The 16,388-nt window shown below is 29.6% G+C and overlaps 1 protein-coding gene across 1 annotated transcript in view; it reads left to right on the top strand.

Moving 5' to 3' along the window:
• LOC100575323 overlaps positions 1-16,388 on the top strand; it is a 30,654-nt gene that overhangs the window by 9,025 nt on the left and 5,241 nt on the right. The window contains exon 2 of the mRNA XM_003247683.4: positions 5,450-5,563. Within this exon, the coding sequence (XP_003247731.1) occupies positions 5,450-5,563 (114 nt within the window). The remainder of the gene's footprint in view (positions 1-5,449; positions 5,564-16,388) is intronic.

Here is a 16,388-nt window from a genome sequence, read left to right as displayed (position 1 = left end):
CCCCCCCCCCAACTATATACCCACTGAATTATACATTATACTATCCTGGGCAATTCAAATTTTATGTTTTTCAGCGGCGTAAAATGGCTGAAGAGTTTTCACTACCTATACGAGAAAAGCTATAGGAAAAATAAGCCCTATTATTTGTATACCACTTCCCATTGAATCGTGTACCCCGTGTTGTTAACAACAGTCTACGTGGTTCTAATTAGTTTAAACAATAATGTACGGATACAGGTATTGAAATAAGCACATCGTTAAACTTTATACCTAATACCGTTTCACCACGTTTAACAATAACGTTATACCAAAACTGCACATCGCGCTGTTAACGATTTTTATTTAAACGTATTAATTATTATGGGCTTACCGCGTCTTTGGTTAATTAATTTAGACAACCATTTAGGAATTTTATACTTAAAATTATACTTTTTTGTTTTATTCTGATACTCTACAATATATATTCTTTTTTCGTAAGTATCAACCTACGAGTAATTTAAAAATATAGGTATTTACTTAACCGTTGTAGGTAATGGTTCATAATTTTTCATTTTTGTATTTTAAGTAATTAATTCTACTTAAACGCACGCCTGAAGTATATTATTAATTTAAAACCAAAAATAATAATAATAATAATCCAAAATAATGGATACAAATTGTTATACCTATAACGTTTAGTTATAATATATTGGTATATAGATCAATAACTTGGCGTTGTCATAAGGATCTAATATGAATATGAAATAGGTAGGTATACATCACACATACTACAATGTCCAGTTTAAATATTGAAATAGTCCTGAAACTTTAGTTTTCTAATTTATACATTGGGTTATAATATCTTTGATCAGTGATTTATTTTGAATTCTTTAGTTTAATTTTAATTTTAATTCTAATATGGCAACATTGGCTTGATCAATCTAAAAATGAAAACTTAATATTAGTTCGCTCGTTCTATGGTTTTTAAAAAAAAAGTAGTTCTAAGTTATTTATCTGAAATATTTTAATGTGTTTTTATATGTTTCTATATATTTTTACCATTCCATTTTTTTTTAAATATTAAAATTAACCAACTTTAGAATAATTGTACTATTTCATTGAAAGCACCAATAATTTTAATAATTGTATAAATTCTGGTCAAAATAATAAAACAATTAAATTAAATAATTTAGTGGTGTAGATTTATATTATAAAATTATTTAGTTTATAAGGAATACATTTAAGTTAAACAAAAAACCAATAAACCTACATAATATAGACATATAGTACATAATAAAATACATATAGTACCTTATCTTTTAGCAAATTGGATCAAGATGGTACTTTAGATACCGATTTTCTCAATAGTTATTAAATGCCACGGGAAAAACCACCGAAAAATTACGAAAAAACGATAAAAATGGAATTTTAATTTCTAAAGCTTTGTTTATCACCATAGAAATGAATAAAAAATTATAATATTTTAATATTAATTCAACTTACATGATAAAATAAATAATAACAATATAAAATATCCAGACTGACAAACCGTCTCCGCTCAGAATCGTTTTTCTTATACAATGATATCATTGAATTCAAGTCTAATATAATCCATTATACAATGACCCACTTGTAATCTACTGAACAGCAGAGCGACATCCACTTACCTGCTTTTTTTTTTTAAATTTAATTTATGATACTAAAATAAACTTTTTGAGTTTCTGTATACAGTCTTGGTATACCGAGTCACTTGCCATTTAAAAATAAATAATGATAGGGGAATCAAAATTATTTCTTTGACTTTAGATATATTCCGAAAGAAAGTATAACGACGATTGATGACTAACTATTTATACTCAAACTTCAACAACTCGTCAATATCGCCGGCAATTTGATAAAATATAATTTCACTTCAAATTTAATACACCTACCTACATAATATAAAATATTATCAAAATCATCAGTATAAATCATTACTTAAAAAATTCGAAACTTGATTTTGGCGGTCCTCTTTGTACTTCGAATACACTATATTTTAAGCTGCAGGTTGTTTTATGTGAAAAGCAACAGTTTGCGTTTGTTGTGATTTTTTGTGTTTACGATAAGACGTATCCAATTAGGATTCAAATCATGAAACATCTCCATAAAAAACACAAATTTATCGTGAAAACGATTGATCCTGTTTTGTTTTTTTTTTTACTGAGACGAATATTAAAAGAGCAAGAAGTGTTTGGAGGATGTCGGAAGCAAAAAAAATGTTTCACGTCATCATGAAGCACCGCAAAAAGTTGTTTTTATACCAACAATATTCATACAGACCTATGCCTACAACATAGTGATCAATGGTAATGGTTCTCGTGAAAATAACTGAGAACTGCTCTCAGTGTTTCTTATAATATTCTACGCTCACCGTTATCATGACGTCACTGTTCTGTGGCGCCAACTACAACTGCATCAGTATTATAGGTACATTAACATTATAGTGAGTGCCAAAATCATGCAAACAAAAGAAGAGTAAAAAATGATAACGACAATAAAAGTTTATGATAGTAAAAAAACTCATATATCGAGTTGTTTATAATATTATTATTATGTTATGATTTGTTTTTCGCTTTCGAAACAGTACCCATTGTGCTTCGCGTGTAAGTCGGGCAAATACAGCGTGGGATGATTCGTACCTTGGCCGCTACATTCATTTTTCTCAGTTGATAGAGAAAACATTTAAAAAAATTTTTATATACTTAAGGCAAAACACTTTCGCAACGTCGCGTTTTCGTAAAAAAAAAAAATAAAAATTTTAGTCGTAGTTTTTAGTTGTTTTAAACTGTAACAGGTACCTACTATTGCAGAGTCGGTGTATCAAATTTGATATCGATTATTTAATGAATAATATTTGATTGACTAACTTTTGAAGTTCAAAATAAAGTGACCTGCAGCGAGGCCATGCGTGTGACTTGCAATGTGTATTCCGCTCGTATATTATATAAGCTGTAAACCAGGGGTGTCCAACCCGCGGCCCTTGGTAGATTTTGATGCGGCCCTCACTTGAATTTAAAAAAACATGAATTAATTGTATATGATACATTAATATTACAAATTTAGAACAAATTTATTTAAAGAATACAATTTTTCGATTAATAGGTAAACTTATATAACAGGGGTATCCAACCTACGGTCTGCCTCTCCTTTTGCCATAAAAATAGAAACTTTACCAGCTTGAAGTTATCGAGCTTTTTTTTTTTTTAGACATATTTCTAAAAATGTTGGCCCGCGATGTCAAAGCGTATATCAAATTTGGCCCTCCGTAAAAAAAGGTTGGACACCCCTGCTGTAAACAGTGGTTATAAAAAATAATTTAATTTTTTTAATGTGATGTACCACGGTTATAACTAGTCATAAACTTATTAAATATACTTCACTATACTTCGTACCATATGGTGCCTATTATAATATAATATGATCGGTTTTCTGTTTTTTTAAATTTAAAAGCACAATAGAGAAAATTAGCAGTTTAAACAGATCACCCTGTATATTGCCAATACTGTATACCATGACCGCGGTATATGGACGTAGATTTACGTTCCAAACCAGCCGCTTTGACATAATATTATAATATACATAAGAATGCTCTAATGGACCGCAGCCAAACGGAGCGCAAACAATGGCCGGTCGATTTTTTTTCCGATTGGAAATTTTTCGCCGCACATTTAACGAAGATGCGAGGCTGGGCCGTGACTATAGTGCGGTCAATTATGCACACGACCATCGACGTCGATGCGCTTAATTTTGTGCTATATTATCGTATATAATGACGTAGTAAATGTCGCGTTATCATATTAATATAATTATTATTATCGTTGTGCCTATTAGGATAGGTACCTACCTACTCACGTTGTAAACGTGTGCAGTGTAATTTGTGTGTGGACAAAAAATATTTAGTGTCGGGCCTACTCGTGTTTAAACAACCGGCGTGATAATTTTCAATGGGCCACCGAACAAACAAAATTGCTTTAAATTTGTGTATATTCGAAATACATTGTATTACCATTATAATATTATTATAGGCGCATTTTAAACATTTAAAAAAGTCAACTTAATTTTCATGGTAAAAATATCATAACTAGAACTTGATGACCTAAAAATCTTTGAAAAAAATGTTAAAATATTACATAACAATATCAAAATATTTACCCAAAATTAAAAAAAATTCCATAAATTACTATAATTTTCTTAAATATATAATGATATATAACAAAATGTTGAAATTTTAAATAAATCGAAGAGGTTATATATTTATATCAATACTAATTGTAGTTGATTCGAAAACAAATATGTACCTAGTACCTAGCTATATATATATGCTTCTCAGTATTGCAAACTCAACCGCTACAGTATTGTAAAAATTTATATTTACATAAATAATTGAAGGATTGGGGTAAATGTCATGTTAGACTACTTCTACACGATGGCAAAACATAGATTTTTGTAAATATTGTTAGCGTTGATGAAGTATAATGTATAATGACCGGAAGTAGTTAAGTTACATTTATTATTGGTTACGTATAATAATAATATAATACCATATTAACATTTTATGACAGAAAAATAACAATATTATCCAAACAGTCGGAGAAGGCATCAGCATAAATCGTGTTGTATAATGTTGAGACTGTATGTAGCTACTATAACTATTATAAGTAATCATTCAACGTGAACCGTGTACATTATTCATTTTGAATTTAGATACATATTCCAGTGGTCGAACCATTAAAATAATACTGTTAATCAATAATGGTATTATTTGACTGAACGTGGCTGTGATGGAAAACAAATTCCTATACGTTGATATTTGTTAACACATTGTGTCTGTTGTGCAACGTCCATTTTATTTTATTATATAATATATATATACTACTCAAAACGGATCTAAAATATAATATGATTCATCGATATAGCATTACCTACGTAATGGGCAAACCAAAAGCATGCTATCTATTATTTTTATTTTTATTTTTAATTGAGTAGATCATATTATTATTGTGGTGAATAAATACCATGTTTGGATATTGTATTTAAAAGAGACTATATTACTGTTGTACTCGGAAAACGATTCCAATCAAAATTAAATTTATTGGAGCGTACTAAACAAAAAATGCACTGTAAAAATGTTTGTAGGTAATTGATAAATTATCAAAATTACAAATTTTATGAGGACAAAATAGTAAAGGCAAAAAGTTTTTTAAATTAAAAAAAAAACACACAAACACACATTTTGGAATAATTTATATCAATTAAATTTATTTATTTTCAGTTAAAATATTACCTATTTTAACGAAATAATCTTATTATACGTTACGCGGTATATGATGTTTTAATAATATATTATATTGATTCTAGAATTTTTTTTTAAATTCAATTTCTTATATTATGAAATTTATTTTTTACTCACTTTGCGATGTTTATTTTTCAGCTTGGGTTTACGATTAATGATGGGAGAATTTCCCGTCGAGAGAGCGCTGGAGCATCTGATCAAGGAATCGGCACATGGATGGCGGAGATTGAATTGTGATCGGCTTTTCCCCAGGTATAAAACTATTAGCAATAACTACGTTTAATACAATTTAAAAATTTCTATTTATTTTAGGATAATTTTGATTGTTTAGAATAAATAGGAAACTGTTAGGTTCTTGATAATTTATCCAATCTAATGGTTTTTCTTGAGGAAATAAAACGCAAGACCATATAGTTATCCCATTGCCCAAATAGTCATTATAGTATATATTATACTTGGATAGTTAGGTCTGTAAGTAGGTTAAGGTGGTTAAACAGATATGGCAGAAAATAAAGTCTTTGCGGATTAACACGATAGGGGGAGTAATAGAATTAAGAAATAAAATTTGACTATAAGGCAAATCCGCAGTTTAATGTCAGATTTGGTTGTTATACCTATATACACTCCGATGATTCTAACAAAATTCCATAGTTAATTACGACGCTTGCACTATTATAAAAAGATAAATATGTCGTTCTGGTTAACGATACGAATAGATTTGCACGCTTAAATGATCACAAATTGTTATGTTAATGGGGTGTACGTGGTTGGCACATTAAAACATCTCTGACCATCAATTTAAATTCCATAAGGACTTAATTCAGGAAAATAATTCCAACGCTTCTTTGAACATTATATATGCTATAAACTAATGATTCAACATTTTATTTTGGTTTGACATCAGCGCTCCCGATAACTTTTAAAAATATATTAAGTGACATGTGGTAGATTTAGGTATCTCGTACTTAGATAGAAATAAGGGATTAAAAAATGAACTGAACTTTTCATGTTACAGAAATAATAATATTATGCTGGTTACACATTATTGATTTATTATTCAGAATAAAAACATTTTAATGTAAATACCATTATTTTATACTTATTAAATAAAGTGTTAATTTTAAAATTTAAACAATAATAATTATTGTATGGCAATAATTGTAACAGATAAACAAAGAGATTAATAAAAGGTCTTATTATGAAAAAATTACATACTGTGATCTAAATTCTAAGATATAGAAATATAAAAAATGTAATAGGTAGGTCATATAGGTATTATTAAAATATTTTAATGATATTACGAAAGTATATTATCTAATAAATTCTTTTGAACATACATTTTGAGTAACAAAAAGTGAAAATTCGTGTGCATATTATAGTAGCAAGAAAAACAATTTTAATACACTATTAACTTATTATAATAAAATACATTAAATATCGGACGTGTTGTGTGTCATAGGGAAATATCACTTTATAGTTTATTCCCCTTTACTAAAGCAAGGCCTTTATTTACTTATTACTTACCCATAACTATCAATACATTTGAAACTGAACTTCTAGATTTTTTCAATTTTTTCAATTTCTTTATATCTGATATAATATGAATGTAAATGTAAGAAATATAAATGTGAATTTTATGTTCTAACATTACCAGTTTTAGCAAGTAGGATATTTTTCTTTAACTCACATATTATTACATAGCTATATATTTCACTTTGAGTATTATAAATCACATTAGTCGTTATCTTGAAATATCAAATATAGAAATAATTATATTGCACGCTATTGTGATAGGAAAAAATCGAAACATAAATATTATGGCGTGTTCAAATTGAAAATTAAACGATGATACTGTTGTATAAGTGTTATTTTTGGATTTGAATTTTACAATAACACTATCCAATGTCATTTGCCATTAGTGGTCCACCACACTTTCACTTGGGTTCATTGATGACCATCTCTTGTTAGCGCATCAATTAACCGACCTTATTTCAGTGGTCACGAGCATTCTGTACACGAATGTGGTCGATTTATATAATACAATATAATTATTATATATATATATGTACACAGAATTAATGTGGGTAAAATGAACCGGAATAAAAAGGTGACTACAATACTAAAGTAGAATAGATACAAAAAACCTAGTACATAGAAAAATTAGTGATTGTTTACATAATTATTATGATATTTAAAGTGGTTTCCATTCAGCGGAGAAAGCTGAATATGTCAGACCACTGAGCACGATCGATATTATCAAATTATTATAAAAGATTAATATGTGTGCTTGTCCACTAATAGTAAACATTTAAAATTTTTTTGAGTCCGATACAATGAGATTTAAAATCTTTTTGTGATAAGAATGTATTTCGGCCAAGCAGTGCCTAACCGATTGTAATTATTTCATCAAAATATACTTTACGGTGTGGGTACGACGTAGTGACATCTATAGTATACATACGACATACACAACAATGCTTATCATTTCTGTTTAAGCAATATTAAAACAAATTATGATCATAATCAATACCTAGCCAATCAAAAAAAGTAAGTGTAATCAAAATCATGTGGCAAATAATATGTGTCGTTAAATATTCATACGTTATTATCACTCTGGTTTTTGATTACATATTATGACATTTTCATTTTTATTTCTTGTTAAGGATGTCATTATAGATCTCTATTATAAGTGAATAGTATAATTGGTGTTTATTAAAATAATCATTTAAATACGAGAAAAAATGTAATATTATAAAATTAAAATAGTCCAAACAAATATTATCTAAATACATAATAGAATTATGTCTGTTTTTGATGTTTTGTAATAATTAAAAAAAATATATGTACTTTCTAATTGAGTCTTATTGTTGTCATTTGAATCTGTAGTGTTTTTAAAACTCACAAATTTTATTGTGTTTTCCCTTTAAATTCTGCGGTCCTTCGTTTCATTACCAGTTTTAAATTGTGTACTTCCGGATCAAAAGTGAAATCATCTTGTGCTAAACGCCATATGATATATTTTTATGGAATTCACTAATGTTAAAAACATATCATTTCATTTTCATTTCAAAATCAAACACAAATAGGTACGTTTCGCTTTCTGCGTTTAATTATTATTATCACTGGTTTTAAATTTATTAATTCCTCTCCGTTCAGCGTTGAACGAGTGTACTGCGCATAATAATAGCATTAAATAATAATATAGAATACCTGATATCCTATATTGACAAGGAATCACGACTTTCATTCTTCGGTGTGTTTAAATGTTCATATTTGTACGTACCTGCACTGCCCCCGGTCAAGTTTAACGGTTGTTCCGTTGTGGGTGTCAGGTTCAATAATATTATTAAATTGGGAATGCGGCGACCTTGCTGTTTCGAGATCAGTAGCACGATCTCGTGTGCGTTTTGAAAATAAATAAATACCTACATTCAAGGTCAGTGTCCTCGGACTTGAAGAATATTATTAAGCCTGTGATCTATTTAACGTAAGACACGTATTACTCTGAAAACTATTAAAGTTTTTGAACATTTTTTTGCTTACATAATTTTAAGTCATCAAAAAAAGCATTAAAAAAAATTTATATATTTTCTTATATCAAATTTTTAACGAGCATTTAATGAGTTAATAACTCAAACTCGATGTATTTAAAGTTTAGTTGAAAGGAATGGTTTGGTGCACAGAGTTACTCTGCAAAATGTTTATTCACTTCTAGGCTCATTTAACTTTTAAATACCTTATACCTATGACCCATCTATTAATAAACTAATTGTTAGAAACTTCATTTTTATAGATCAAAATACTCCGAATAATATTCTGCTTAGGAATATGAAATTAGAAATGTATAGTATATAGGTATTGTCATTCAAAACAGTATATAACTTAAACAGTTATAGTGCTAAAAAATATGGGTTTTTTCAAAAAATTTTGTGTTATAATGACTTAAAATTATGTAAATGAAATACTTTCAAAAACTTTATTGATTGAATAAGTGTCTTACGTTAAATGGATCACATCGTGAGAATTATGGGTATTTTATACTATATTATATTGTAACTGTACCGTTTGGTATGTCGGTATTCGTAGAGTTGTACGCACAAAGGTACGTAAAAAGAGAAATAAAAGACAAATACAAATATTAACTACTAACAACATAATAATAATGATAATAATAATATTGTGTAGGAAACGACGCGCGTCTAAAAATGAAAATAAATAACGTTTTTCAATCAAGTCTGGGCAATCGGGATCTATTGTATGGTCGCGGGAAACAACACAAAAGACGAAATATTGGCCATCGTGTCAGTAGGCAATAGTATTATAGGTAGGTAATTACTATTATGGCTTGAGTGACAAATAACTGACACGCTTGCAATGTTCGTTTTCTCGGTGATAGTATGTGTTATAGCCGTATAGGCTACCTATTATAATAGTCAAATGGTGACCAACTACATGGTCAAAACGTTATTGGTTATACCAAATAATTTTAAGTATGCATAATATGTTATGGCATTATGCATCACAGTTATGGCGTTCTCCGAAAATATCCGGGAAACAAGTGTCTGGTTTTTATTTTATGCAAGTTAGCCTATCCGTATAGAATAAAATATGTCCAAAAATAAAAACACAAAAATTTAAAATAACAATAATTTTCACATCTAATGTATAGTGATAAAGTAACTTCTACTGAGATAAGGTAAACAGCTACTACTCACTTGATTTCCAAATTGAATATTATTAAAATGCGTTCATATTAATCCTGTGATTCTCATAAAAATAATTGTAGTTAATAATAAATAATAATATTAACAAAAGAACACAGAGTGATCGTAAATAACTACATTGCCTCGCACCGGTTTAGTCGTGTATTATGTAAAATATACAGTGCAATAACACACGTCCATACCCATTACCATATCCATTACCGTACACATTACGCATACACCAGTTGTTTATCTGTAACGAGATACTATTTATATAGAAATGACAAGAGAGATTTTTATTCAAATGTCACAAACGTGAATCAGATGTAATTCCTTGTTACATAAAATTCATCGTTCTTTCATTTGTTTTTTTTTTTCATTTAATTTTCGAGCTTAAATTGTTTGAGATCAAATTATTAATACGTGCCACAACAACTTCAGCTGCTATTATACTATTTAATAGGTATTTAGTATTTACATATTCATAGTTGGTTATGAAGAAGTTTATATTTCATAGGTAGGTCAATACATATTTCTTATAGTTATGGTAAAAAGGTTTTTTTCTTTATATATTTTGGTTCAGTATAATTATAGTTTCAGAGATTGGGCACCTTGGACGAAGTGGAAATCGCCAACTGGGCGATATAATTTGGAGCCAATTTCATATACTGGGGTCGATATTTTGTGTGATATTATTAGTAATAGTCAAATAATTGGGCCAATTATGTTAGTTTCCCGGGGCCGATTTATTATAGACGCAGTCCGCAAGCTGGTTAGGTTAGAAATCAGACGGCAGCACGATACAATCATTAACATTTTATAATTAAAATAATATCTGACTGCTTGCGTCGTTGTCGTCGAGTTTGCCAGTTTAATTTTCCGTCGTTACAAATAACCATCGCTAACGTTAACTGCAGTAATACTTAACCCAACGCGTATGTTTTCACGCAATCTACTGAAAGAAACAGATAACGAAAACAATTTGGATACCTATTTACGGCACCTCTTGAGGGCGGAAAACTCTCACCAAGGTTTCGAATTTTAAACTGTATACGTTATTGTTCGAAAAGGTTATCTTATCTCGTCCGACGTATACAGGTTGGGTTAGGTACGTATGTCATCATCACTCATATCAGCCACAGCTTCTGTGTCCAATGGATGATATTTTTATTTTCGTTTCCCTGCGAGTGTACGTCACCGTTAAACCTCAAAAACTTCGTTGGTCTCACCGAATTTGCCAGTGATGTGAATACAAACGATATTTCGATGACTTTAAAATAATTTCGTGCCGATAAAACGTACAACGTGAAACCCGAATAGTATAAGCATTAAGCACGTACACAACATATAGTGACGGATAACGCGGTATTTACAAGTTACGATGCAACAGTTTACAGCGTTGAGTTCAAGTACCTACCTAACCTAACCAACCTATACCTACGTATATAATATTATTTTTTTTTTTTTATCGGAACCAAGCATAAATTGTGTTGCATATTTTATTTCTCAGCTATTAATTAGGTATTATTATTATTTTTTTAGAGACATGCTTATCTGACCGAAAACTTCACTACATACCTACCTATACCCATAATATATTTCTGTAATATATACCTAACCATATCGTTCCAGTTTCGGATGAATAAAACTCATTGTAATAAATTGTTGTTGGTATCAGCTTGGATCACAAGACCCGATAACGTCGTCGTGCGAAACAACCGCGGGCCATATATATTTTGTATTATTATTTTTTTATCGTGGGCTAACCCAGCTCACTTTTGTGTATAATACAAAATATCATACTGCGGAAATCGGTGTTTGAGCCGGGGACGTGCGTTTGAAATTTTAGAACCAAAGGTAATAATATCGTCGTCGTCGTCGTTTACCAGTCCACCACACGGCACACACACAAAATAAAATAATAATAACACGTGCCGGCAATAACAATACAATGATTCCGTTTCAATTGCGTTCGGACAAAAAACAATTGGAGATAAACGTCGCCAACACGCATTCGTGCACAGTACTGTTTTACGACTTACCTACCTATGTCCAAGCCGCAAGACGTACATTGTGCATAGCTCACATCATTACGTATTTACGTATAATATAATAATATTATAGTACGGGTAGTGCACCTACCTACGACTGGGGAAGTGCGTGCGTGCCTATAATACAGCCGTCGGAGATGCTATTTTGCACGGCTAATGAATACGAGGAGGTTATGTGGACCGACGAGAACGACGTACAAATATGTCAGATTGTATGGTTCGATCATATAACTATATTATATCTATTTAGTGCGTGACTTTGGAAACTCTCGGTACTACTACAATAATTCTGTACACGATGATATTAGATATAGATATACGACCAGCGTATTATCCCGTATGAATCGAGCACACTGCTCAGACCTGTATAGACATTGCAGCAGTGATCAGAATAGTCGGATGATTCGATTAATTTTTTTTTTTTTTTTTATTAAACAGCTATCCGCGGCGTTTATTGCCATTGGATGTAACAGTACATTATTATCTTTAAGTATATTTACATATTACATTAATATTTAAAAAGGTATACAAAGTGATTTAGTATTTAAAACAAGACAAGATAGTAATAATTAGGAGAGAGGTTAAGTGATTAGTATTATTTACAATTTACAGTTTGTTTATAAGATTCGTTTGATTGAGAAATTGTATGATCTTGTGTATATTAGTGGGGTCCGGATTGAGTGCTTCGGCGAGGTGGTTGGATATTTGGTATAGCCTTCTTTCTTTGTCGTAAACTTTGCATTCGGTTACGATGTGTTTCACAGTAAGGAGTGTTCCGCAACATGTGCAAACTGGTTTCGATTATTATTATAATTATTTTTTAATATTATTATTATTAAATGCTATCCGCGACATCTATCATCTCTGAGTCTATTGGACGTAATGGATTTTATAAAATTAGCTTACATTAATAATATTGTTCAAAAAGGAGACTCTAAATCTCTATATATATTTTACACTGATATAATATTATGAAAGTCTAAATAAATTCTATAAAATTAAATAATATAAAGTTTATGTATAGTATTTATTATATTCCCTAATCTAACCCGAAGTCCACCGTCGAAGGCCGTATTGGGATAGCCATCATAATTTTCAAATACACCAATATGATTTATTATTATTTGTTTATTTTAAATCCAATAGAAACTTTCAAACAAATTCTCTGTTTGACTATATTATTATATATAGTGGAGCTTTTGCCACCCTCAAAGCTATCGAGTAGGTACATTATCCATAAGGTTGACACAGCTAATGTCTTAATATTCAGCGACTCGTCATTATCCAGCCTCACCAGTCTTCGAAATCCTCTACACAATCCCCATTATGATATTGTCAGGAAAATATAAAACACCCATATCAGGGCACAACTCACTGGCAAACACATTACCTACATGTGGATCTCTAGTCACTGTAATATAGATGGAAACGAACAAGATTATTATTATATTATGAACTACACTAAAATATTGCACAATATACGTCTATACGTATTCCGGATATTATTCAGTTCGAATATAATAAAATTGATGAATGTACAAATAATTATGTTTCGTCGTACGTTTTATATTTCGAAGTTTTTGTCGTGTGTATTAGAGATTAGTATATAAATATAGATATAATAGTTGCTATAATATATGCTTCTCCGACTGAAATACTGACTTTGAACGTCAGCCGAATGGATGTTATTAACGTCGACTATATATATGATATGGTTCCACGATGATGTTTGGATAATTTTCCTATGAATATATTACAACTTTGGACTACAATGGTTAATAATAATATGATACAATTGAGAGAGGTTAATAGTAAATTTTAATCAACCTTTATTTGTGGTATTATAAATTATAACGGTCTCATATCAGTTAAAGGCTGATAAAATATTATATTGTAGTTGATAAAAACCAGATTTTTTAAACTTATACTCTCCTCGAAATTTAATACAATAATCATTCATGTATTTTCATGTTTCGAAATTTAATATCCTTAAATAATGCTTACAGGAAAATTATACGTTTTATACGAATATAATTTATGTCTAAAGTTAGAATTATTTGCCATTATGATATTACCTATGTCCGCATTTTCAGTGCGAGATCTGACCTTATATTTTTTTTTATTATGATATTACAGGTATATTTACGCAGTGAGTATAATGATGCCTATAATATTATATTATCGGGTTGATACGCCTATAAAGGCCTTAGGTTTTATATAGTTATATCAGTTTTTCACTGTTACCATTTTATAGTAGTTGTTATTTAGAAGAAAAATAATGGAATGTTATTAAAATTATTTAGTTTCGTCAACGTGTTAGAAGCTTTATTTAGCTTTTAAAAAATATACAGTGTTAATGTCTATAATAGTCTATAATAATATAGGTGTTTCGCTAAATTTGTAAGAGGAAGATAAAACAGTAAATTGCAGCAGTGAGATATCGTTTAATAATAATCCATTGACTAACGTTCGGGTTTAATAATGACGAAATTTGATTGTTATAAATCAAAATAAAAACTTAATTTATTATCATTATTTTCTTGCATTGTTATAAACGATCTGTACATTTTTTTGTTGTTGTAAAATATGCATGATAAATAATTATTTATTAGATTTGTGTAACAGAATTTTACGCGGTGTATTTACCGGCAATTGATGAACGTGTCAAATACTAGACACATCCAGGGACAAAATCATTTATGACTGTGTTTTTAAAATACTCGGATCTCTGACGTCTCAATTAACCCAGTTTGTTCATGAAATTCAATAGAAACAACTAAAGTGTTCTCTCGACAAAATCGGATTTATGACGATTTATCATGATGACGTATATAATCAATCTGTACGCCGATTTCTCGGTATTGCCGTTCTCCATCTATATAATAATATGATGTGTTAAATTGAATTTAAATTTTTCCATATCTACGTGATACGATTATAATTTAATGTTTTTTCTTTAATTTCGGTAGACAAGTGGACAGTGTCCCACTCAAATACCTACCTTCATTACCTCGATATAATTAGCTGTCAGGAGGAAATGTCCATACGTCCAGTCTATGTAGGTACAGCTGTAGTCGGCCGATGATCAGAAAATAATAATTCGTATTTAATTACATGATTGTTTATCATTGTTTTGCTAATGGATACTCAATCAGAGCGTTTCCTAAAATCCATAGTTATCATTGACAATTTCGTTGTATAAAATCTGTCATCGGGGTCGTGTTCATTTTTTCGGATCGAGGTTATCGCGTTTGACTGGGTTCAGTGAGTAAAATCGAAAGGAAATAGAGCAAATCACTTTACTCTCTCCATGATCCACTAAGTACTGCTGTATGCCTAAATATATACACTGTGTCTATATCTTCTCATGCATGTCTGTGGCAAAGTGTCCACAAACATTATCTTACAATGATTATTGTTTTTAGTATAATATTATATGTACATTGATAGTAATAATTGTTAATGTTTTTATTCATCTCCATCCACCGTTAACTTTTTTAAAGCGAATGATTATAATAAATTATAGGTAATGTTATACACATACTCATTTGATTTGACAGATTAATGGGAAGGAAATTCAAACAGAACAAAATAAGTTTTTTTAAAAAAAGGTAGGCAAGTCTGTATAGTAGGAGTCGAGTGTACCTCGTAATTTAAAAATAGTCACTACAACGTATGTGTTGAATTTGAATTCAATAGTAAATAATTGCATACTAAAAATTATTCTGAGCGAAGACTGTGTGACAGCCTATATTACTAGCTAAATGATATATTATAAATAATAATGTAATTTATTTTCCTCTTAGTAACACTGAGGTTTAAATTAATCTTTGCCAAAAAGTTAATTTGGCACTGTGTGTATAAAATACAATAATATACGTTGATACTTTGAAATAATAATTTTATATCACAAAAAAAACCTGTGTTTATATATGTTTTAGTTACACTATGAATTACTTATGAGGAACCTTATATTACATTTTCAAGCCTCAGATATAAAATTCAAAATGTTATAAAATGTTTAACTAAAAAAAAACAGTTAATCGTAAATTATCAAAATGTTGTCAAAATTTGAACTTCAAATACTTTTAAAATAATAATGTGACTGTATTTTTGTTTTTGTTTTGATTTAACTAACTTATGAGGAACGTCGTATTAAATGTTCTAGGTTTTTGACCATGCAAACATTTTTTATTCACATTTATAGTAAAAACTGTAAAAAAAAATTGGAAATGTCAAATGTTTACATTTGGTAGCTCAAAAAGATTCAAAATAATTTGAAAATCGTACAATGTATATAAAATGAAAATATAAACATTCGGT

This window comes from Acyrthosiphon pisum, chromosome A1 (assembly GCF_005508785.2).
Source record: "Acyrthosiphon pisum isolate AL4f chromosome A1, pea_aphid_22Mar2018_4r6ur, whole genome shotgun sequence".
In the NCBI taxonomy this organism is placed as follows: domain Eukaryota; kingdom Metazoa; phylum Arthropoda; class Insecta; order Hemiptera; family Aphididae; genus Acyrthosiphon; species Acyrthosiphon pisum.
This window is presented reverse-complemented; position numbering and strand designations above follow the sequence as displayed.